We start from the raw sequence: 26,021 nt of genomic DNA on the forward strand, positions 1-26,021 counted from the left end.
TGATCTACAGTTTCTGGGGTCACCACTACCAAGGTCCAAGTATAGCTAGACATAAGTACTGTACTGTACTTGGTCCACAATCTGACACCTGATCTACAGTTTCTGGGGTCACCACTACCAAGGTCCAAGTATAGCTAGACATAAGTACTGTACTGTACTTGGTCCACAATCTGACACCTGATCTACAGTTTCTGGGGTCACCACTACCAAGGTCCAAGTATAGCTAGACATAAGTACTGTACTGTACTTGGTCCACAATCTGACACCTGATCTACAGTTTCTGGGGTCACCACTACCAAGGTCCAAGTATAGCTAGACATAAGTACTGTACTCTACTTGGTCCACAATCTGACACCTGATCTACAGTTTCTGGGGTCACCACTACCAAGGTCCAAGTATAGCTAGACATAAGTACTGTACTGTACTTGGTCCACAATCTGACACCTGATCTACAGTTTCTGGGGTCACCACTACCAAGGTCCAAGTATAGCTAGACATAAGTACTGTACTGTACTTGGTCCACAATCTGACACCTGATCTACAGTTTCTGGGGTCACCACTACCAAGGTCCAAGTATAGCTAGACATAAGTACTTTACTGTACTTGGTCCACAATCTGACACCTGATCTACAGTTTCTGGGGTCACCACTACCAAGGTCCAAGTATAGCTAGACATAAGTACTGTACTGTACTTGGTCCACAATCTGACACCTGATCTACAGTTTCTGGGGTCACCACTACCAAGGTCCAAGTATAGCTAGACATAAGTACTGTACTGTACTTGGCCACAATCTGACACCTGATCTACAGTTTCTGGGGTTACCAATACCAATGTCCAAGTATAGCTAGACATAAGTATTGTACTGTACTTGGTCCACAATCTGACACCTGATCTACAGTTTCTGGGGTTACCAATACCAAGGTCCAAGTATAGCTAGACATAAGTATTGTACTGTACTTGGTCCACAATCTGACACCTGATCTACAGTTTCTGGGGTCACCACTACCAAGGTCCAAGTATATCTAGACATAAGTATTGTACTGTACTTGGTCCACAATCTGACACCTGATCTACAGTTTCTGGGGTTACCAATACCAAGGTCCAAGTATAGCTAGACATAAGTAGTACACTGTACTTGGTCCACAATCTGACACCTGATCTACAGTTTCTGGGGTTACCACTACCAAGGTCCAAGTATAGCTAGACATAAGTACTACACTGTACTTGGTCCACAATCTGACACCTGATCTACAGTTTCTGGGGTTACCAATACCAAGGTCCAAGTATAGCTAGACATAAGTATTGTACTGTACTTGGTCCACAATCTGACACCTGATCTACAGTTTCTGGGGTCACCACTACCAAGGTCCAAGTATATCTAGACATAAGTATTGTACTGTACTTGGTCCACAATCTGACACCTGATCTACAGTTTCTGGGGTCACCACTACCAAGGTCCAAGTATAGCTAGACATAAGTACTGTACTGTACTTGGTCCACAATCTGACACCTGATCTACAGTTTCTGGGGTCACCACTACCAAGGTCCAAGTATAGCTAGACATAAGTATTGTACTGTACTTGGTCCACAATCTGACACCTGATCTACAGTTTCTGGGGTCACCACTACCAAGGTCCAAGTATAGCTAGACATAAGTATTGTACTGTACTTGGTCCACAATCTGACACCTGATCTACAGTTTCTGGGGTCACCACTACCAAGGTCCAAGTATAGCTAGACATAAGTACTACACTGTACTTGGTCCACAATCTGACAGCTGATCTACAGTTTCTGGGGTCACCAATACCAAGGTCCAAGTATAGCTAGGTATTGTACTGTACTTGGTCCACAATCTGACACCTGATCTACAGTTTCTGGGGTTACCAATACCAAGGTCCAAGTATAGCTAGACATAAGTACTGTACTGTACTTGGCCACAATCTGACACCTGATCTACAGTTTCTGGGGTTACCAATACCAATGTCCAAGTATAGCTAGACATAAGTATTGTACTGTACTTGGTCCACAATCTGACACCTGATCTACAGTTTCTGGGGTCACCACTACCAAGGTCCAAGTATAGCTAGACATAAGTATTGTACTGTACTTGGTCCACAATCTGACACCTGATCTACAGTTTCTGGGTCACCACTACCAAGGTCCAAGTATAGCTAGACATAAGTATTGTACTGTACTTGGTCCACAATCTGACACCTGATCTACAGTTTCTGGGGTCACCACTACCAAGGTCCAAGTATAGCTAGACATAAGTACTACACTGTACTTGGTCCACAATCTGACAGCTGATCTACAGTTTCTGGGGTCACCAATACCAAGGTCCAAGTATAGCTAGGTATTGTACTGTACTTGGTCCACAATCTGACACCTGATCTACAGTTTCTGGGGTTACCAATACCAAGGTCCAAGTATAGCTAGACATAAGTACTGTACTGTACTTGGCCACAATCTGACACCTGATCTACAGTTTCTGGGGTTACCAATACCAATGTCCAAGTATAGCTAGACATAAGTATTGTACTGTACTTGGTCCACAATCTGACACCTGATCTACAGTTTCTGGGGTTACCAATACCAAGGTCCAAGTATAGCTAGACATAAGTATTGTACTGTACTTGGTCCACAATCTGACACCTGATCTACAGTTTCTGGGGTCACCACTACCAAGGTCCAAGTATATCTAGACATAAGTATTGTACTGTACTTGGTCCACAATCTGACACCTGATCTACAGTTTCTGGGGTCACCACTACCAAGGTCCAAGTATAGCTAGACATAAGTACTACACTGTACTTGGTCCACAATCTGACACCTGATCTACAGTTTCTGGGGTTACCAATACCAAGGTCCAAGTATAGCTAGACATAAGTACTACACTGTACTTGGTCCACAATCTGACACCTGATCTACAGTTTCTGGGGTCACCAATACCAAGGTCAACACCAGCAGTGGGGTGATGTTGCGTCATCCCAGTTATCGTAACCAAAACGCCACACTTTCTTCGTTAACTCTCACTTTCTTCCTCCAGACTCCGGTAGCCCGTCATCTCCCTAGGTTTAGTTCGTCAGGTGCCAGTGAGAAGTTCGGTGTCCTTCAGTGTTTACTTATTTGGATTCCTCTTCCCAAGTAAGCATTTTTTATCGTCTATATACGGCTCTAATCTATTGAGAATATTGTTTATTTATTTTACCTATAAATTCGTGATTAGGATTATTATGCATTTGTATAATAGCAACATAAATACGGTGTGAAAATTCAAATCGGACACAAGGATAAAGATAAAGTCAGGTTATGCCAGCAAATTAGAGGTCTCGAGTTCTTTAAGGAAATAACTATATTTGGCAGTATCTGTAGAAAATATGATGAAAAGTTTAAAGGGCCTTTCTTTTCTTAAATTTCCTGAGAGAGTAGAGATTTTGTTTTGTAAGGCCCTATGAGACATTCTTTATGTAAATTGGTAACACATGCACTTAAAAGACATTAAAAAAATAAACAATCTAAATAATGTAAAGAGGTTTTTTAAGTTGAAGGAAATGTCAGCACGCACGGATCAGTAAAGAAACCCCAGAGACTGTGTTTCTGAACATTTCCTTCACATTAGAGGATCCTGTGGTCAGAGACCGTCCTCCCTATATCTGATTAAATTGCCTTTAGAAAAGCTAAAACTTTCGTGAAGATAACTCTTGCAAATATTGTATGAAATTAGATCAGGTTTCTTCAAATTACTACAAACTACTTAGGTTGGTATCGTACTGTATTACTGAAGAAATATAAATCAGGGCCTTTTAGTTAGTTGAGAATTGTAAAAAATATAAAAGATACATAATTCTATTGACTATTCCATATTGAATAAATTTATAACAGATATGATATGTTAAGTTATGTAAAAAATTGTAAACGTTAAATAAGATACCCCCGTCGCAATTCCTAAAAATATCAGAATGTTCCTTATTAAATTGCATTAGATTAACGAGTATTTAGGTTTGCTGCTACAGGAAAGGTGGTAAAACGTGTTTTTCATTGAACTGTTGATAGCTTGGTATGAAATAAAAAAATTTCCAAATTTGAATCAACAAATATTTATGCAAACTACAACAACATTCGCATTTTAATTAAAAATTTTTTATCTATAGCCATTAGACACACAAAAACGCCTCAATATACCTAATTGTAAGCTTTTTAGTCCCAAAATGTCACAGAAATAAATTAAAAGATGTTTTTTTTTTGGACAATTGTGGGAAAATTCTATTTTTAACCCGTAAAACCCGCTCCCATAGTCCGACCATGCTGGACCCGTGAAAATGGCAATGAAAATAAAAGATCGCACTATTACGGTAAACAATTGTCTTCCAGATAGCACCATAATAATTAGATTAGTTTACACATTTGTAACAAATGTAATAAAAATCTGATGATTTCTAATCGGGCTTATTAAATTAGTTTATTACCATGTGATGCAAATCATATTTTTTCTGCGTTCATTTTATTTAAATTAACACTAATAATTACCAACCTATACTGGATTTATGAAATAATAACATGTTTTGCAATAAACTAAATTTTATGTTTATTTTACTTTTAGTCCAGCTGCGTAAATAATCAGCTGTTGAATGACGTCATCTTCGGTGTTCGAAGTAAGGAATCGTCGAATCGTTTAAACTTGTGCTTATATATCTCTCCGAATAAGTTGTCTAACGCTCTTATAAATCTAGGATACCTATCTTACTCATCGTTATCTTATTATTATATCACTATAAAACCACAAATACAAACAGCATCCAACAATAAACCATAATAGGTTTCAAACAATTGACTTTAGAAATTACTTCCGAGAAGAGAAACTTAAATGAATGTTTCATAGTTTTTTATTCAACTTTTTCTAAACCTTAAAAACTGAAAGTGAATGATAAATAACACTTTCCAAAACAAAAAATAACGTAAAATATATTTAAAAAAATTATAACGACATGCGTGTCGAATAAACTTCAGAAAATATTAATCCCCCCGCCTCAGCAAACCTGCAGACTACGCGAATTTCCATTTCCCTAATTTGATTTTCAATTCAATCTATTACATTAGGTTTAATGCATACCGGTACCTTGGTTTGCTGCTACAGGGAGGGTAATAAAGTGTGTGTAGGGTACTAAAATATCAATAGCTAAATAAAATAAAACATATCAATAAAATAAATAAATTCGCACAAGTTTGATAAAAATATATCAATAAACAATCAAACTACAACAGTAATATATATACATGTGAATTTGAACGGATGTTGTTTTTGGCCTCTGGGGACATCAAAATGGAAAAAAGTAAATCGGTCCCGGGTCCAGGTCATTCCATGAGACATATGGTAATAGCTTATTCCCTAAATGGGAACTTCCCTAAAACGGATTCATCGCTTAAATAGTTTGATAAAAATTTGTTTTCTATGGATTCAATCAAGTAAAGCTCTCTTTTATAGAAATTTTACAACAGTTTATATTTGTGGTTTTTAACTTAGCAAAGAAAATAAAGATCGCGATATTTCTGTAAACAATTATTTTTCAGATAATAAGTTAATTACGATAAAATTTTAAACGTCGATTTTTAAGTTTATTTGTCTGTAGTAAGAATTCGTTAAAATATTGAGCCATTCCTTTGACCTTCAAGTTCCCATGTTATCTTTATGGGCATGCAAAATGTTATTATCAGCTGTTCCATAACATATCTTACTGCGAAGGTTTAAAAACCATCGTGTTATATGGTTGGTGCTTTCATAGGTTTTAATGCCGTGGATAATTTCTTCAAATGTAGATACTGAAACAACAGGAAATAAGTGGTCTATAGTAATCAAAAATGAAATAAATTTATTAGTAGATAATTCTACATAATAGTTAAAAACCCCCACCGACACAAACCTGTAGACTAAGCGAATTTCAATTTGTTAGATTGGATTTTAGCGAATTTCCCTATAGGGAAGTAGCTATTACCGTAGGTGGCACGGTAAGACCTAGACCCGGGACCGATTTACTTTTTCATTTTGATGTCCCCAGAGGCCAAAAACACTATTCGTTCAAATTTTTATATATGTATATATAAATATATATATATATATATAGACTTATATATATATATACGTCCGTGAACGCGATAACTTGAGTAATTTTGTCCGATTTTGATGAAATTTGGTTTAAAGGTGTAAAGCGGGATAAACTTGAATGAGTTCGCGAACCAGCATGATCGGACCATGGGAACGGGGCTTTATGGGGGGTTTTATGGGTAAAAATTGGGTTTTCTCACTTTTGACCCTCAAAACACAAAATTTCCCAATTTCTCTTTAGACCTTTTTAAAGAGCTTAAAAAAACAAATAATTTAGTATATGAAAGTATTTTTGTTTGATTATTAGTAACGGAGAAAATTAAAAAAATTTTAAATTTAAAATTCCCATGTTATTCTTATGGAGAATATTGTCAAATGTAGTTTGCTTGTTTATGAATATATTTTGATCAAACTTGGCAAATTTATTTATTTTCTACTAAGCTATCAATATTTTACTCAAAAACACACTTTATTAGTTTCCTTGTAGCAGCAAATCTAGGTACTCGTTAAACCTAATGTTATTAAAATATATTTAACTGAAAATCAATTCAGACAAATGGAAATTCGCTTAGTCGGCAGGTTTGCTGCGGCGGGGGTATTAATTTTTTTAACAGCTTGCATGAAGATCCCACTAAACGATTATTGATTGAAAATGTTCCACTTTCGCGAAAAAAGTTATGCACGAGCAAAGTCACACATTTGGAAGCCTTCTGTTTGGATTTCGGCAACCGTATTCACGGTCTCTGCTGCATTATAACAACAAAACCCGTAAACAGCTAAAATATCAACATATTCTTCGCTAGTAAACAGCATGATAATTTATTCAAAACAACGGAATTAACAACGTTATTTAAGTTTCTTCTGTGCAGATTGATAATAAAGTAACTTTAGTTAAAGTTCACAATACAACAATCAAACATCAGCTGAAATTAATAAACTTTGTTGTAATATGTTCAATTCCCAATCAGCTGATTTAACCAATAAATTGATTTAGTAATGAAATTACAGGTATACAGTTAAGTTATAGGGTTGGTGTTTTATCATTAAATCTATAAATCTGAATGCTGCGCTTTTACCAGGTTTTTAAGGAATAGTTTAATTTTTCCCCAAACATAGCCCCCTAATGTTAAAACGTGTTTTTAAATATAGATAAATAAGGACACTTTTATTTAATTTGATATTATAATTGTCAAAATTTAACTAACTTTCTTTAGTCTTTAAATTAAAAATTTGTTAAAAATACATTTTACACTTAAAACCATATTTTAAATCATTGTTTAAAGAGTTGTTACTCTAGTTTTACGTTTAATTTGTAGTAAATTTAACTTCCTTTCAACTGATATAAGTTCCTATGACATCAATATGTGGGTTTGTTGTTAATGTCAAATTAACAGTACAAAGTCGTGTTTTAAATTCAAATTCAAATAATCTTTATTTGTTAGTAGTATACAATAAAAAAAATCACTAATCACGCCATAACAGCTAAACGGGTCATAACAGGGTTTATATACATTTTTTGTTCCTTTTAGTGAGAAGAATAATTGGTAAAAACTAACGTACTTAGAAGGGACTCACCCTGTATATCAAACTGGCAGGCAACTAAAACATATTTTAACTTAAAAAATAAACTAGTTAAGCCAGTAGATTTTAGTACAAACTTGCGCAAATCGGATGAAGTGACTATTTCGCCTGAAACGCCTTGCCACGGGCAGATGCAATATGGAGGCATGAGTGTGTATAAGCTGCATTGGCTAACTTGAGGTCTATAACCATTTGCGGTAATCTTTATACAGAGTGTTCCTGAACTCTCTTAGGTATCATTTCTAAACTAAAAGACAAACTAAAATACCCCCGCCATAGCAAACCTGCAGACTAAGTGAATTTCCATTAGCCTGATTGGATTTACTCTAAAATGCCTCCTTCAAAATATCACATTTATTCCCTTTTTAAATATAATTAATTTAACGAGTACTAGGGTTTGCGCAAGTGTTTTTTTTTTTTTTTTTTTTTTTTTGTAAAATGTTAATAGTTTAGTAAAATATGAATGGATTTTTCAAATTTGATCATAATATTTTCATAAACAAGCAAACTACAACGGCTTACTTATTCTCCATAAGAATAACTTAGTAATTTTAAATTTACAATTTATTAAATTTTCTCCGTAACCAATAATTGCACAAAAACACTCCAATGTACTAAATTATTTGTTTCCTTGAGCTTTTTGAAATGGTGTAAAGAGAAATGTTAAAATTTTGTGTTTTGAGGGTCAAAAATGAGAAAACCCAATTTTTACTAAATAAAACCCCCCATAACACCCCATTCCCATAGTCTGATCATGCTGGTTTGCAAACTCATTCAAGTTTACCCCACCCTACACCTTCAAGCCAAATTTCATCAAAATCGGACAAAAATACTCAGTTATCGCATATCCTAGACATATTTCGAACTTTGACTTTAAAAATTTAATATTTTCTTTACAGGATTTGATTAATTTTTTCCGTTTGTTTCAGATACTATGGATGTATTGGAAGAGAGGAATCAATAGGGGTCCTTTGTAATGGCTGACATCCCAGCAAACCTGAGTCACGTTTATAAGTATAATATTATATCTTTATCCATAATTTTGTAATTTTAAAAGCGGACAAAACACGTGATAGATTCATATATAAAAATAGGATAAAATAGTTGAAAATTACATTGTAACAGCAAAAGTTAATTTTTTAATTGAACAATTTCAGTACAGATAGTTCTTTTATTATTTATTTATTATTTCACGAATTTGAAATATAGCCTACTTAAAATGAGTCAATGATGATTAAACAAGAGTTAGAAATACTGTTCCCTAGTCCTTTTTATTGACTTTCCCAATTACGAAAAAAAATTTTGTTAATTTCAAAGTTTAAGCATATTTAGTTGAATCATTGATATCTTTTATAATTTAATTTTAAATTTTTAATATACGAGGCTTTTTTCTAAAATAAAACTAACGCAAAGAACAAGATGCAGATATTCATTCAATTCTTACATTAGCAAATGTCATTCAGATTTCAGCTGGATGGAGGGGAAGTAAGGAATATGAACGACAGCAACAACAACTTAGCGGCCAACTTTGCGGCTAGCTCAAGCCCCGTCCAGGAGTTTTACCGAGATGGGTGTGTTCTGATCACAGGGGGAACGGGCTTTGTGGGCAAAGCACTCATCGAGAAACTCCTTCGATCGTGCCCAGAAATATCAACAATATTCGTCCTCATCCGTCCAAAACGAGGCTTGGACCCGGATTCTCGCTTCAGAGAACTTTTAAAAAACACAGTAAGTACGGTTAAACAGCGTGGAAGGCTGTCAAGGTTTTGAAACTATTAATGTACCGATATTATTAACTCGTTAACCAAGTAGCTGGTGCTTACCTTTTAATCTGTAGGTTGCTCAGACCTGTGGTTGCATGTGAAATAATCGCGCCCATCTTCACCTACCTTGTAGGGAAATTTCTCTCTTCCTTGTGTCCCCAACAAACCATTTATTAAAGCAGCCCTGGGGTCTCTTCTTGGATCCCAAGGGAGATAATTTCTGGACAGATTCCATTGGTAATGGTTCAGTTACAAAAAAAGTAATAAATGGCAATCACATTATCTAATACAAAATAACAAATAATAACTATTCCTTTTCAACCGATACAAAAGTTTAGTGTGGTTTATGTTTCTAGGTTTTTGATCGAATCAGAGAAGAAAACCGCGGTTTGCTTAAGAAGATTGTCCCTATATCTGGGGACTTGACACAAACGGACTTTGGGTTGTCGGAGTGCGACCGCATCCGTCTGCTAGCCGAGGTAACAGTGGTGTTCCATTCCGCAGCGACTGTTCGATTCAACGAAGCTCTGAAAGATGCCGTCGACCTCAACACTAGAGCTACCCAAAGAGTTGTGGAGTTCTGTGCAAACATCCATAACCTTAAGGTATTTGATCAAAAACCTTCAAAATTTAATTTTAATAGACTAGACTTAAACAAATGCAATATTCTGGTCGATTGGCAGGATTTGAACCGTGGATTTCAGGGACTGAAGTCTCACGTTTTACCACTAGACCAGCTTTCTCTCCAAGTACTTCTCCTTTGTTTTCCTCATAACATTCAAAATATACTGATTGCTATGAGTTTCAAGTTTTAAAAATAATTCAATTGAAATTGCACTAAATCTTTCTATGTGCTCCACACCTTTTAGTACCGGTAAAGGTTTGTTGATTGCTGGGGCAACCAAACTCATCTATTTTTCTTATTCATTCAATACTAGAATAATAATATTAAATACGACTTTGCTGGACTTAAAAACTAAATCATAGTCAAGGAATGCAAGTAAATAAACCTATATCGAAGCGAAATATAACTATTAACTGGCTGATTAGTATAGTATTAGAGGGTGATGGATATTTTTAAATAATCACACCAATCCTTGAGACTTTGGAAATCAAATCTAGTCTTTGGAAAATTAATTAGAACTCAAGAAAATTTTCCATCAGGCTGATGGTGCTTTCAAACAACTGAGAAATGTTTAAAAGGTGTAAGGTAGGGCTTGGATTTTCCCCTTCAAATTTTCATCAACGTACGATAAAGATGTCTGTCGCTAACATTACATTGTTGTTTCCAGGCGCTGGTGCATATATCAACAGCCTACTCCAACGCCGACAAGAGAGTTGTCGAAGAAGTCGTATACAAACCCCCAGCCAGCCCGGCCGGTGTGATGGACTTTTGTCAGACCTTTAATGACCAGACGCTAGAAGATCTTTCTGAAAGCCTCATACAGACCAGTAACCATCCCAACACCTACACACTCACCAAGGCGATGGCCGAGTGGATTGTTCACGAGGAGGCCAACTCTTTTCCGACTGCTATCGTCCGTCCTTCCATAGGTAACTAAGGAACCGAACATAATTATCAACACTGAGTAGCATTTGATTTTATTGAAAAATTTGGGTTGTTTCGGAACTTTGGGTCCTGAACCATGTTGTGAGTTTAGTATCTTTTGCACTCCTTTAATATTATATTACAGGATATAGCTGGTCTAGAGTTTAAAGTACAAAGATTTTTTTCCTGGGACCCAAGAGTCATAATTTCAGCTAGTCAACAAAAGTTCAGTAAATAAATAAATAAAAAGATTCACAAGCGAGTTTCATTTTCATGTATACATGATTTTCAAACTACACATATAATATACCAAAAATCATTATGAAAAACATTTACATTTTACAATATTTTTTATTACGGCTCAGAATGAACCATAGGATTTAGAGTAGAAAAGTTTAAAAACAGTATTCATAAAAATATTTTATAGAAGTATAAAATAAGAAGAATAAAACAAACTGAAATACAGGTGGCACTGGAGAGAAGAAGAAACAGCATGATTCACTCAGTGTTATTTCATTGTTTCATTTAGTCAGTGGCAGTGGCAAGGCAGTGCTGGCCAGACTGTACAGTTTTAATCAGTTTTATAAATTTTTATTTTTGAACTATTTTATCAGCATGACAAGTTTCAATTATTGTGACTGTGAAAGTTTTTTTAAAGAATCTATTGATATACCACAATGTATATGTTTATCATGTGGTTGCATACAAAATGGCCTGATGAAGTATTAAGGAACAACTATTTGGGAACTGTAGTTGGATAAGGTAATCATTTTATTTGATCAATAATATATTCCAACCAAGAGTCACAATGAATAATATAATATTTTAGTTTTTCAATGTTAATGACATGTAAGGGGAGGGGGGAGGGTGAGTAAACTCAAAATGCTAGGTAATTCCCCCCTAGCAGCTCCTAAGAATCTATCCTCAAGCCCCCTTTGTATGATATCCATTTATAAAAAACAAAAAGTAAAATTCACAAACCAACTATTTTAGAAATAATTTAAGTTCAACACTCTAAAACATCTAAAGTATTTTTCCAATTGTGTTCAATCTTCAACTGAAATGTCACTAACACTGGGTTTAATTGCAGTAACAGCTGCATGGAAAGAGCCGGTGCCTGGCTGGGTTGACAACATCAGCGGAATCACAGGGATCATGATGGAGATTGGCAGAGGTACAATCCGCAGCATCATTTGTGATGATCAGCTGACTGTGGATATTGTACCAGTGGACACAGTCGTCAACACTCTCGTGGCCGCAGCGTGGCATGTCCACACTTACAGGTAACACTTATCTGAGACCTTCTGGGTTAGATGCTGCAAATCACCGATAGCTTTTCGTTTATTTCTTTTTGTGCTCTTTCTATGAATGAATCACAAACGTGAAACAAAAGCAATGAAACCCTTCAAATTTTATGGATTGGCCAAAATCGACCGGTAGTTGCGTTTTGGGGGTAAGACCTTGGGCGGATAGTACGGGGTCATTATACATGCCATTCTGAAAACATCGTAAACACACGGCTACTAAAACAACACATCGGTGACTCATCTGCCGCCTGAGCCAAGTTTTGTAAAAGACTAGTAGTGCAGTAGCCTCCGTCAAAACATCAATTTTGTCCCCCATCTCAGACAAAGTTTTTCAACAAATTTTCTTGAAACTTGGTAAAAATTTAGTTAAAAAGTTATATTAGAGCTATTATACCTCAAAAATTTAAAAATGGAAAAAATAAATAGTTTTATCAATGTTTAGAAGTAACTCAATTTACTTTACTTTTAAGATTTTTTTGTACTTATACAATTGATTTCCTTCGACATACCAGGTATGAGGGCTCTAGAACCAACATTAATGTGTAGGGAGAATTTTTTAACATTCCTTATTAATCAAGAACAAGGGACATACGAGGCATTTTTTTGGTGTTTTCACAAGGGTGAAGATTCTTAATTGGATGGATTTTATGTTTCAGAGGCGAGAAAGCTAGAGTTTACAACTGTACCACAGGATCTCTGAATGGAATTTATTGGCATGAGTTGGGCAAACTCACAAAGAAACACGCACTTAATGTTCCCACTAAGTACATCCAGTGGTACCCTGGCTTCTCGTTCAGAACCAACCGTTTTATGCACTGGATAATACATATTTTGTTCCACTTCATGCCAGCTTTTTTCATCGACTCGATACTGCGTTTACAAGGGGCCAAGCCAATGTAAGTATTAGCCTTTTAAGATGTTAATACTTTGAAATGAATACTTGGTCCAAACATATCAAATTGGGTACTTTTCCAATTGAGGTTTATTTTAAGCAAACAATTTGTATTTAGTTGATTCCCATGGTGGGATCTTTATTTGGTTGTGATAAAGAGTAACCTTTATGATTGAAGCCCCAACGCCCTTGCAGGGCCGTGTTTAGGGTCAGTGGAGCCCTGGGCAAAAGTAGCGCCCCCCTTTTTTCTGGTGCAGGGGGGGGCGGTGGATATGGGGCACCTTGCAGACGCCCCTCAACCACGGCGCCCCTGGGCATATGCCCAGTCTGCCCGTTAATAAAAGCTTGGCGGGCCGCTCCCTTGCAAGTATGTCTGTATGCTTTTAACAGGGTGTGAAATAAAATGTACTCACATCAAATATGTGCAAGGTAGATAGAAGCCTCGACTTCTTATGCCTTAACACTTTTGCTACAGCAATAGTACTAAATCTTAAATTCAAATGGACCAGCGTCTCACATAAGCCACAGCCGGTTTCTTCCCATAGACTACCCTTGGTCCATCGCATATGTAGGCTGCAATTGCATATATGCGTTGGTGTACTAATGTTATTAAAAAGCTTATATCTTTGTGTAATATTAAAATGTATACCTCGGTCCATGACAATGACCGCAGTGTCGCATAATATATGTGGAGATCAGTAGCGATTAGCGAATGTGTTAACTTTTATAAAACAGGCTTACTATATTGAATTTTAGCCTCCTGGTCACATTCAAATACTAAATAATTGGTGTAAATAGTAAATACCTGCATTTATGCGAACAATGTGTTGCTAAATTGAAACCGTTTTCGACTCACAAATGAGTCATCGTCGGGCCAGTACAGATATTTTGCTTCATTCGAAGGTCGTCAATTCATAATAAATAAATAAATTTAACATGCATTTGGCTTTTTGGCACGACAATGACTCCTTTGTGAGTCGAAACCGGTTGCAATTAGCAACACATTGATCGCATAAATGCAGGTATTTACACCAATTATTTAGTAAAACAGGCTTTGTTTACTGCTTAACCCACTTGTAGCTAACTTTGTTACCATTAGAATAATTTGATTGCTACTTGTGATGAATCAAATATAACTTGCAGTTGAAAAGCAGGTAACAACTCTCTGTTTCCAGTATGATGAGAATATGCGACAAGTTCAAGAGGACTGCCAAAGTAGGAGAATTCTTCGCTCTTCATGAGTGGGACTTTAAATGTGATAACCAAAAGTCTCTCAGCGCCAATATGACAGCCAAGGATCGGAAATTATTTCAGTCAGACGTCAGTCAACTTAGGTGGGATGAGTATATTAAACACTACATGGTCGGAATCCGCAAATACGTCTTGAAAGACTCCATGGACTCACTGCCCACTGCAAAACAAAAGCTGCAAAGGTAAGGAATTATTTTAATTTAAAAAATTAAACATTCAATACAAACACAATAATTTTGAGATAAATTGTAATTGAGGATAGTTTTTAACGAGAGCTCGCCCCGTGGTCGAAAACTCGACCAAAGTATGTATTGTGCAAATTTCTCTATTTTCAACCCACGCTGTAAATAAAACATGTGATTGGAATTTCTTTAATTTGTTTTGATTTTCTGTTTATATTTTGTTATTATTTGGTCACCAACATGGCAACCCATAAGGCCCATGTTATTTTTTTTTAATTCAAATTCATTTTTTATTTTTATTTTTTAGCCTATTTTAATTTATAAAGGGATTCTGCACATCTACAGGAAAATATCTTTCATTTGGTACCAACCGCTTGTAATTCGGTCCAGTAGTATGGTCAGGCTAGCTGTCATGTTTTGCAAGTTTTTTAGTATATAAGATTGTTAACACTAAATAATATGTGATAATGTTTTCTACCGAGTGATTTCAAGAAAAGTAAAGATTTAACTTTTTCTGGAAGTTTGAAGAGTACTTTACTCTTTTTATAGCTAGCAAATTGATACACAGTTTCATAAATGCTTGTTCAACAGCTGAAAACCTTGTTGTACGTAATTCAAACCATATTCTGAGGATACAAAATCATCCAAGTTTGATTCAATACAGGATTTCGCATTGTATGGTTTTTTATCCAAACTGCACTGATACAGCAGGCTTTTAACACTAGAATTACAGTAGAGTCCCGCAAACTCGGCACTCGATAACCCGGCAGTCTGGATAACTCGGCCATCACCTGGCTCAGAAAATTAGTGATTTTTTGAGTCCAAGTTAAAAATGGACACAAGCCAGCTCAAGTATAATCATTTGCAACTCGTACTAAGGATTTGTTGAACTATATCTGATGACTTAATACTGATTTGTAATATAAATCTAATTAAAAAAGGCAATTAAAAAACTTAAAAATTGTATAGTTCTTATTTTTAACTCTAGTTCCCAATAACCTGGCATTTCACAAACTCGGCACCCTTCCAGCCCACATTATGCCGAGTTTATGGAACTCTACTGTATTATAATAATACACTTACGCAGAACTGTACTAAACATATACTTTGTGTCTGTTCACAGATTTTACTACCTCCACAGATGCAGCCAGATTGCAGCAGTTTTCATGCTTCTCAAACTTGTTGGTCTTCATGAAATATCTTTCAACTAACTCCGGTGACAAATTTGTAAATAGTCTCTCAGTATTAAGCCTTTGTTACAAGTAGGTTATATGTAAACTTTATGTCTTGAGTTCTGTGTTTTTGTTCTAACCTTTTCTGCATTTAGCGCTTAATATTGTTATTATTTTTAGTTATCGAATATTATAACAGATATTTTTATGTTTTGGAGAATGCTTTGGAATTCAGTGTTGACGATGTTTACTAAACTTTTGCATTGTACAAACCAATGAAAGAAATTGCATGTCTAAAAATGTGTGTGTCAGAAACAACAATTTATCGATGATGTTATAACCACTAACTCAAAAACATGCAAAATATGTGACTTTGAAATTTCAATAGCTCGGTTTAAGTTTTACCGAACATTTGTGAAGACTCCAGGGTTGGGGATTTGTCAGTAATATTAACATGTGGCAGTATTTTCTGATCAGCTGTAACACCAGCACACCTCAAACACCAATCTATATAATATACATATATGTCAGACTGTGATAATGTTCTGAGCTTAAGGGCAGGTATATCAGACACATTAATAGCATAATCAAACTTTCACATTCAACTATCTATGCGAGTAAAACTCAACGAAAACAGATGAAAGCTTTACTTGACATGTACTGCAACCTGTGAGTCAAGCTAGAACTAATACTCTTGGGGTTTGACCAACGTTGTGGTAGACCATTTGATTTATCAATGCTCGAGTGATTTAAGGAGGTACTTGTATTAGATTTAAACTAACAGAATATGGGGAAGTGTGAGAGGGTTTTGAAACAGTGTAATGGTAAGAAAATGTTAAAATAAACCAAATAAAAGTGAAGCGTGTTACTATAGTTTATAGCAATGGTACTGGACTCATAAGGATCGTTAAGGCTCAATATAATCAATCTAGTGTTGCTAGCGACATTCTGAGTTGAATAATAATGATCTTAAATTAATTACTGAGCCAAACCACATCCATACCACAGCCATTTTGATGATCTAATATTTCTAAAGCATCTAATTAAATATAATAAGGAAAAGAACACTGAAAACTTCCACTCGTACCTTATGGGTATAATTTACAAAGTATAATTTACATATTAAGCTGAAATAATTTATAGTTCCCTACCCCTTAATCCCCCCCTTTACTGAAAAGTTAGAACATATTCTTAAATATCTTAGACTAAGGAAAACTTATCAATTCGGCGATTCCAGCCTTGACCATCGAAGTCCGTCCACACGGTCTTGAATCCGCCACACGACTCCGACGCCCTCCCCGCACTTCATATCCCCCCCAAGTTCTCCAGCGATCAGCTGATTTACCGTGACGCGAGCGTCACAAAAGTTCAACATTGGGTATAAATGAGAGACCGATTACAAAGCCAAATGTGTCGGAAAAACCCACACCATGTGTCAGCCAGAGTACTAGAGTGAACTGCTTAGTCCGTTTTGCCCAACCCCGTATTAATAACAACACATTCCCTTCAACTTTTTGCTCTTTGTTTAAAAAGGTGTCTAAAGGAAAAAAAACATAGCTCAAAGTGAAAAACAATTACGTATAGTTTATTCTAAAAAACAAATCCAACATAAAACTTACAAGTCAGACTCCACGATAAAGCAACCATACACAAAAAATTATATCAATAAAACTTGAAAATTATCTATAACCATTGACTTCATGATATTGAAAAAGACATTACATTATATGTCCCAGTCGTTGCCGATTAGTGACGATAGATGTGAGGCAGATTACAATGAGTTGTCTGTTAAGGTTAGCTTTGTTAACCCACCCTACTTGGCCGCTGCTTATGTTTTTTAAAATTTAAAAAACATTTGAAGTATTACTTGTTGTAACCTCTATACTCTTTAGAATAATATATGTTAAATTAGTGTTTTTTATTTCTATTAGACTTGATTTCTTTATGTTAAGTTTTAGATATCGTTTATGACGCCATTCCGTGTACTGATTTATGTACAATGTGAAATAAAGACGATTTGATTTGGCATTGCGCTCCGAGACATTGCTACTAGTTCAGAATTATTCCGAGGGATCGCAGCACTTGTCAGGTTGATAGTTTGGTTGCCTAACGAGTTTTGGAAAACAAAATTAGTAAACAAGTGAGTTTTGAGATTATGTCGTGTAAACATGCGCCACTGTCTTGTTTACGATCGAGTAGAATGGACCGATCCATAGATAATTGCAAATTGTCTCCCAATCTTTCAGAGGAGGAAGATATTAATTTAAGATAGAAATGAATGAGAAAGCTGTAGTTGTTTAAGTCACAAAAGGAGCCAAAAATAAAAAATCCTATGTGTAATTAGGTTATGTAGTTTCGGTATTCCAACAGGTTAAACAGTTTGCGTATTTGATAGAATTCAGTAATTTTTACTAACGCATTTCTGTAGCTGAACTCAACTACGATCATTCTTGTTATAAAACTGGTGACAACTTGAACATGGAAATGCAATGTCTAATTCTAACCATAGTCAAAGGTAACACAAATCAACAACCATTGTAATTTGTGACAGAGAATGTTGAAAATGTAAAAACTATTTCCAACACGAACTTGAGACTGGTTGTATATTGACATAATCGAGTTATTTATATTATGTTTGGATATTATGTTATAGAAAGTCCTACTTTATAAATACTAAAGGAAATTTGATAATATTATACTATTATCTATTGTACAATATTTACAAATATGACATATCTTCCTTACCCTGACTTACAATACTGGTAAGCACACTAGAAGCAATTTTCCAGTTTCCAGTCACATAAAAACATTAATTTCCTAACATTAAACACACTCTCAGGCCAACATTTTGACAGGAAAATAAGAAAGTTGAAAATGAGCTTTACAAAAATAATAGTATTGATAGTAAATTGAAAATTATGGTAGTATTTATGAAATATTCAAAACTCTATTTGATCACACATAAATGGAAGATAACCATTGAACTGGCTCTGTGATCAAACGGATGAAGTTTTTGAAGTTTTTGAACTACAAGTCTCTAATTGTGCTAGAAATTAAACTAAACACTCTTTAATGGACTTTTAATACTCTTCACAAACAGTAATTATTTTTAAATATATATTTTCTTGGCATCGGGACTTTTGGCCGAGCATTTATAAAGTTTACTCATTCAAACTGACATTGTTTACGAAAACAAAATGGTGTCAACAGTGTCAAGGAAATATGATAGCTGTGTATGTGAAGCTATACAAGCTTTTTTGAAGAAAGTGATTTGATTCCTGTCTTATGCGGTTACTAGAATGAAGAGCCAATAATTAATAGTCAGCGATTGATTTAATATGTTAAAAAAACAACTAACACATGTGTTGAGATTGGAAATCCTGAAGAGTGTTCAAGGAATAAGTTTGCAAAATTCAATTGGCTTCCTCATATTCTCATGTGTAATTAATATATTATTCAAAACTATCTTTAAATAAAACTTAAGATACACGGTTTAGTTTAAAAGGTGGATTAGGAAAAGTTGAGGGAAACAAGATACAGATACAGTTCAGAATGTTAAAGAATTGATCAGTGAGCTAAAGCCATTGAATAGTTATCAAAAAATCATGTAAAATTATTTAACTATGCATTATATACTTGCGTAAGTATTTTGGAACAACCACTTGATAGATCAACATTGTTATCAAGTCAAGTGTTTTTTACTTATCTGTTGAAAAACATTATACATTTAAAGAGGGAAAGTGCCTATCTACAAATTGTAATGTTTTTTCCTATTGTCATACACATTTATAGTGCATCTGATGATAGGAATAAAGAGTATTAATATAAAACATAATCAACCATTACAAAAAACCTTACCTCAAGAAACCAATAGAAAACATCTACAATTCTTTTAGTTATACATCCACCGACTTTACTAAGTATCCCGATGCAAAAAAAACACAATTGTGTCTTTATAATTTTTATTGTGTGTATCATCATGTCCCATAGTACATTTATTTCACAACAAAAAGACAAATTTAAACAAAGATTTTTCAGTAATTTAGATATATCAATGTGTTGGCGGAGTAATACCTTGTGCTTCCCAAAAACGGAAACATCTGTTCAAATTCAATAGTAAAACTAGATAAAAAGAATTTCGATAGCTAATTTTATAAAAGTAAAAAATTTTCAAAGGTTTTGTGAATTAATTATAGTTAGCTAAACGAATGTTGTAGTATTACAAAACATATAGTTTATCAAACGTGTCCAAAAGTCTTTTTTACTCTCGCTTAATTCCTTACATGAGTTTGTCGAAAAAAAAAACTTTAGACCATAGTGATAACATAAACTACGGCCGATCGTACATTTTCAACTTCACTAGAATTTAAATTAACTGTCTTTTCCATCGTGGCTTTGAAAAGGATCTGTAAGAGGCCGGCGAAATGTTTTCAAACGACTCTTCGGACTTCAAAAAATCTTTTTAGGTAGTAAACTTGACCCATTGTCATCGTGAATAGCACTACAGCTTCAAAGAACGACCACAGAACTACCCTTGAGTTGGTGCTCTCGTTGATGCTGCGGTGAATCCTGTCCCTCACACTCATGTATTCCTGCTCGTGCTTGACACTGGTCAGGGACGTCGTCAGTTCCTTGATCATCTCTTCCATCTTCACGTGATCTGGAAAACATCAAGAGCGGTGATGATGAATTCTTATAAAACTTAAGTCCTTCTGTCAGGGTCCCCAAACCAGGAAGCTAATTAATTACACGTTTTCACAGCTGTATTTGTATATCTTTTGTGATGTTGATAAGGGTCACGGTCTTAGGCCAGATACGGGCAGAACCACGGCCCCATCGCAGTGGGTCATAGCAGACAAACGGAACAGGGTAGGGACACCGCAGTGTTGCCACACACGTATAGTTGACAGACTTCAGGCAGGATGATTAAAATTCCTGACTAAATTAAGATACTAGCCACGAAAAACTCGAGTGGCTGAGCATCTACACAGAAAATCAAGCTTTTATCACGATCGCAGAGAGCGGCTGTGACGATTTTGTAATTGAAAATTCCCTTAGTCTCCGGGATCATAGAAGACGACTAGCTACGCTACCGTGGGAGAGGTCCACGATATTGCCACGATCTCAGGAGATGACAAATAGTTTCATGTTAAAAACTCGATTAAAAGAAAAGATCATGGATCCGAGAACCAACACCCAAATCATCATTTGCCTAACACTTCATTGACAGTAATCACAAATTACAGCAACACTATTAACCAGCTTTTACATTAAGTATTACAGTGTAATTTCAAGCATTTTACGATGGAATTTAATAACATAATTAAACAATTTTGTCTTTAATTTCCATCCCATGACTATTGGTTGAAACCAGGATATTAAAGTCGCAAAATGTGTTAGGTATGTGTTATGGGTGTGTCTACCCGCTCCCGTGTTATCGTTACGAACTATTTCATCACTGTACATTGCTATGAATTTTTATTTATATACTTTTTATTTTTGTATGATAACCTACTTCTTTATGAAAAACGATAAATTTCTTTCTTTATAGCCGGTTTATGAAACCCAATACAAACAACAGGTATTGAGATTGATTTTTAGCGTCTCTTTGTAGCGGCAAACATGAACTCAGAGAGACAATTTAAAAAGTATGAATCTAAATGTAAACTTTCTTCTACAATGAATTCGATTGAATACAAACTCAAAGCAATAATAATTAACATATTCTGCAGATTTACTGTGGTGCGGCTATTTGAAGGTTAGATACGCAAGTATACACCTAATACACCTTGAGCCATACAGAAACGCCACATTTCAAACCTTACCTGCTGTTTCATCTCCTTCTGCTTTTGCGTCTTGTTTAGGGGCATCGCCTACTTCCATATCAAACATAACCACTTTGGGTGTCATCGTAGACATCTGGTTGCTAAAGCAGTAGGTGTATTTGCCAGGAAGATGAGCAGCGAATGTGTACTTTCCGCTGGTTTCCCTTTCACCTTGGTAGATCACTTTACCATCTGGTCCCACAATTCTCACGTCAATGTCCAAAAACCCACCTTCCGAAATTTCAAATGTCAAACCTGAAATCATTGGATATAAATTAAAACACACAAATCCTGGTAGACTACAGATTCTGTAATGGATAGTTTTACCAGGCATATTTTCCGTTTTGAGTAGGCCTATGTATTTTTATAGAGCTTTAAATTATGTCCATTGTACAGATCCAGTTTGCACATGACCAGTTTTCGGGATAATTTTATTGCTGTGTCTTAGTCTGTTTAAACATAACCTACGCTTAACATATCATCACACTATAAACAAAAAAGAGAAATCCCTAAGTAAATCCTAGGTCAAGTATCTTTCTGACGTACGGTAAGTAATTTATCTTATGTTAACTACTGTACAAACCAAGCACTTTTCTCGGAAAATACCTAATTAAAGCTCTAGCTAATGCTCATCTTCACTTATGCTTAGCTGTATCCAAGCTTTTTCTGCAAAAACAGCAGTAGATGTAGCAACATTTATATTTAGTCTAATGTATATATATATATACCTTAAAGCTGACACTTTCAAGCTTTTAATTGATTTTTCATGGTAGGTTAGTGAGATGATAAAACGTGGACTTAGTCAAGATGAATTTCCACGTTTTAAACATTTAACATTTAATGAATATGCTATTTGAGTCTATCTAATCAAATCTACTACAGAGTATCCTCCTATAGTACCCTTTTTGTGTTTCACAAAAAGTATTTTTTGTGTGTAGGTGCCTATTTTTCTCAAATGATTTCAAGAAAAATGGTAGCTTAAAAAACTATTATTGTACACAGCCACCCTTATGTAGTGTGTCACTGTCCCTTAGCTACTGAAAGTGTAGATGTTTTTGCATTTTTATATAGGTTATAGGTTATGTTGTGACCGTTGTTTCAGTTTTCATCAGCCTTCAGGCTAAAGCCTATCAAATATTTGGCAAATCATGTAAATTTAATCCAAATGTTAGGAACAGAGAGGTCGACCCGGGGAACAAAGGGTCACGTTGAAGTTACTTCACCCCGTGTTGGAATAGGGAGGGAGGCACGTGGACATAGTCATCAAAGCAATTATTCACGCTTCACCCATTGTAGTGTTGCTTTAACTCAAAATTTACATACTATGGTAATACCGGTACAGTTAATGTATTTGTAAAGTACAATAAAACTAAGCTCAAGTTTTGCCAGCATCAAATTTATTATTTTTTATTTCTGATTAGACTCTTGGATTCTATTTGCGACCAGTAAGTAGGCCTACAATTAGTAGTAGCGGTGGGATCCATGTCAATTTAAAACATTTAGCATTTAAGAATTAAGACATTAAAGGCCATTAATTCTGGCAAAAATAGTTCTTGCCTTTAATACAGTTGTTCAGAATATGGTATCATTCATCTCAATAAATCCATAATCATCCAAGAGCAAGTAGAGCATTTTAATGGAACACTGTTCAGGCAACTATGTGGAAAAACGATTCAGTTGGTACATACATTATTTTACATGTCTCTGATCGTAAACCTAGTCCTTTACCTAACAAATTGAACATGCACAATAAGCTTTGGTTGACGTGCTTGGATCACGAGTCCACCCCTCTCACAATACAGACAAATTAAACAGGGCAAGATTATAACAAAGAATGACCTAAACTTAAGTTAGTTTCAGTCACCGTTAAGGTTGAAAACTTATTAGTAAGACAGATTACGGTAGTTGACTAGATTTAAATATTCTGTATATGAAAAAGTAATTAAAAATAAGGCTGCATACTTGAATTAGGCCTAATTGATAAAATGTATCTTTGTTGATAAGTGAAAGAAAAAGTTAACTCATCAGAAATACACAAAAGGGGTGATTCAGGGGGATCAGGTAAGCCTGATGTCTGTTTGTTTCTGGAAAATGTCTAACTAATTTGTCTAAACCAAGGGGCAGTGAGGGCATTCGTCCCTTCTTTAACTTAGGCCTATTGAAACACTTTGTAATCTTTCCAGTTGGAGTTGCAGTTGGCTTGGCTTGTCGGGGAAAACCTAACCTACATTACTTCATCATCTTTGGTTTGAAAGGTTTTACTTTGAAACATTGTTTCAAATGTACTTACTAGATAGAATACTGAATTAGGATAATAACTGGAAAGTAAACATACCCATTTTAGTTCCAATTTCTACTTTATCGAAGAAACATTCTTCAGCATGGGCATCTACAGTAATGAAATAGGCCTCAGTATTAGCGTAGAGGCTAAACATTAATAATGCGAAGGGATAGAACATTTTTCTCTAAATCGAAACAATATTATAGTTTGAAATTGCACTGCCCAAATTATGAATATTCTATAAAATATCAAATTAATTTTATTGAAACTGAAGGCAGGTGTTCACGTAAACAACTGAAAATAAGCAGGAGCAGAAGAAAGAAAAAGTAAATATGATGTGGAATTGGGGCCGTGGCTTATTTTGTAGAAAGTCCTGAGTGTACCAACATAAAACATTTAAGGAAAGGAACGATAACAAACATCATGGTAAGTATTACTATATGTAGAACTATGAAATTTGAAATCCCGTTTTAAGCCAACGGTTTTAATGTCTGTGTACATTGTAGATTAATAACTATTTTAGTATTGTATTTATAATGATATATTTGATAAAAAAGTATGACTGTCGTATCAAACCCAGCCACGCTTCATTGTAGGACTGTTGGCGTGTACACTCCTAGGTACCACCCTGACATCGTGCCACCATGACAACCCGCCACCAAACGTTTGATCTAAGGTGGTGAATTGTTGTACACGGTCCCACCTAGGTGTCATCCTGATAAGGTGCCATCATGTCAACTTTCCACCTCCTGCAAGAGAGGTTTCCTACATAATAAAATCAACACAAGACACAAACTCTAATATTCTGATTTAAAACCCCAAATCATATTGCTACGAGCCCTTCTCCTCTCAATTAAAAATCCCCATTGACTATAATCACTGCGTGTACTAGCGTAAGAATATGTTTATAATTTTTTTTTATAAGTACATATTAATGTTTTATAACGCAACTATCCAACCATTGGAGAAAGATGACCGTTGGCCAAGGATGAAAATAATTATTATAAGTAAAGTATAATAAGTATAAGTACGGTAAATTACAAATCACCCATCATATGATTTGGTATAAGAAGTAAGTCCTGCTGTTTCATGGATTAAATAATTAGGAGGTCTTGTGATTGATTAGTGTACTTAGAGTGCTGGAGATGAGTCCCGATCCACTGATGGCTAAGGATTTGCCACATATTGTTTAAATACATTGGTGATTGACGGAACTTGAACCTGCTCCCCTAGGAGCAAAATAACGCAGTTTTAATCACTCTAACAGTTACCTAATCCATCAAATATAATAAAATGGTTAACATTGTTTTGTATTAAATATTTTTTTTTAACTTATGCAAAAAGTTTAAACTGATAAAATACAATTTCGTGTGGTTTTAAATAACTTAAAGACAATAAATGCCGATTTGAATTCCTACTGTATTGCAAAAAAAAATAATTGGTTTTATTTCAATTATTTGTTTGATGTTTCATTATTGGAACATTTGACTTCAATATAAACTGTATACATAATTTATACATAGCTTATAGTACAACATTTCTTATTTTCGCTTACGCTTTATAGATTTTCCCTTTTGTACTGCATTAGAGGAACATGGGCATTAGTTCCATTCCATGGCCATGGTTGTTTAGTCCATTTCGTTTAGAATGTTTCGTCTGTATTGGGATTTAACAAATTTTCTTTTGTCATAAAGTTAGCATTAAACTATTGATTTTCTTGGACTTCAAATTTGAGAAATTTATTAACTAATTTATTCTTGAAACAATATACTTAGTTCTGTTTCTTGTGCAATTGATGATGTATATATAACGATATGAAAATAAACGCATATTATAGAAGTCGTTCGTAAAATATTAGCTGTTCCTAGATGTTTACATTTGAAGAGGCAGCAATTTGAGTATTGATAAATTGGTCATAATCTTAAGTGTAACTTCTTATACATATTGATATTCTACGATATGCATTTACAAATGTTTCATCGCCTCAAGGTTCCAACAAATATGAGTTGTGCAAAGGTAAGGGTCAATTTGTTTATTTAGGCCTTGCCTACTCAAGTAGGCCTAGTAGCCTAGGCTATCAAGTCTGAAGGCAAACATTTGTTTTATTCATTTTTACT

The 26,021-nt window shown here is 35.0% G+C and overlaps 3 protein-coding genes across 4 annotated transcripts in view; 2 read left to right on the forward strand and 1 right to left on the reverse strand.

The window, feature by feature from the left end:
• Positions 1 to 3,057: 3,057 nt before the first annotated feature.
• LOC128997941 (putative fatty acyl-CoA reductase CG5065) lies at positions 3,058 to 15,917 on the forward strand. The gene is made up of 9 exons (XM_054423790.1): positions 3,058 to 3,145; positions 8,612 to 8,696; positions 9,146 to 9,410; positions 9,802 to 10,050; positions 10,738 to 10,999; positions 12,085 to 12,277; positions 12,958 to 13,197; positions 14,369 to 14,626; positions 15,750 to 15,917. The coding sequence occupies exons 2-9, from the start codon at positions 8,659 to 8,661 to the stop codon at positions 15,835 to 15,837; spliced, it is 1,593 nt and encodes a 530-aa protein (XP_054279765.1). The 5' UTR covers positions 3,058 to 3,145; positions 8,612 to 8,658; the 3' UTR covers positions 15,838 to 15,917.
• Positions 15,918 to 17,362: 1,445 nt separating this feature from the next.
• Positions 17,363 to 24,221, reverse strand: LOC128997943 (transmembrane emp24 domain-containing protein 2). The gene is made up of 3 exons (XM_054423793.1): positions 23,959 to 24,221; positions 21,624 to 21,878; positions 17,363 to 20,458 (listed from the first exon to the last, which is right to left on the reverse strand). Exons 1-3 carry the CDS (start codon positions 24,080 to 24,082, stop codon positions 20,229 to 20,231), a joined length of 609 nt encoding a protein of 202 aa, XP_054279768.1. The 5' UTR covers positions 24,083 to 24,221; the 3' UTR covers positions 17,363 to 20,228.
• A 1,338-nt stretch (positions 24,222 to 25,559) lies between these two features.
• Positions 25,560 to 26,021, forward strand: part of LOC128997939 (ankyrin repeat domain-containing protein 50) — a 33,871-nt gene continuing 33,409 nt past the window's right edge. For both annotated transcript variants that reach the window (XM_054423785.1, XM_054423786.1), the window contains exon 1: positions 25,560 to 25,920. The gene's annotated coding sequence lies outside the window, so the exon portion shown is untranslated. The remainder of the gene's footprint in view (positions 25,921 to 26,021) is intronic.

The sequence above is a fragment of the Macrosteles quadrilineatus genome, unplaced genomic scaffold, assembly GCF_028750875.1.
Source record: "Macrosteles quadrilineatus isolate MER2022 unplaced genomic scaffold, UCM_ALF_1.0 Scaffold_7__1_contigs__length_78375512, whole genome shotgun sequence".
NCBI lineage: Eukaryota > Metazoa > Arthropoda > Insecta > Hemiptera > Cicadellidae > Macrosteles > Macrosteles quadrilineatus.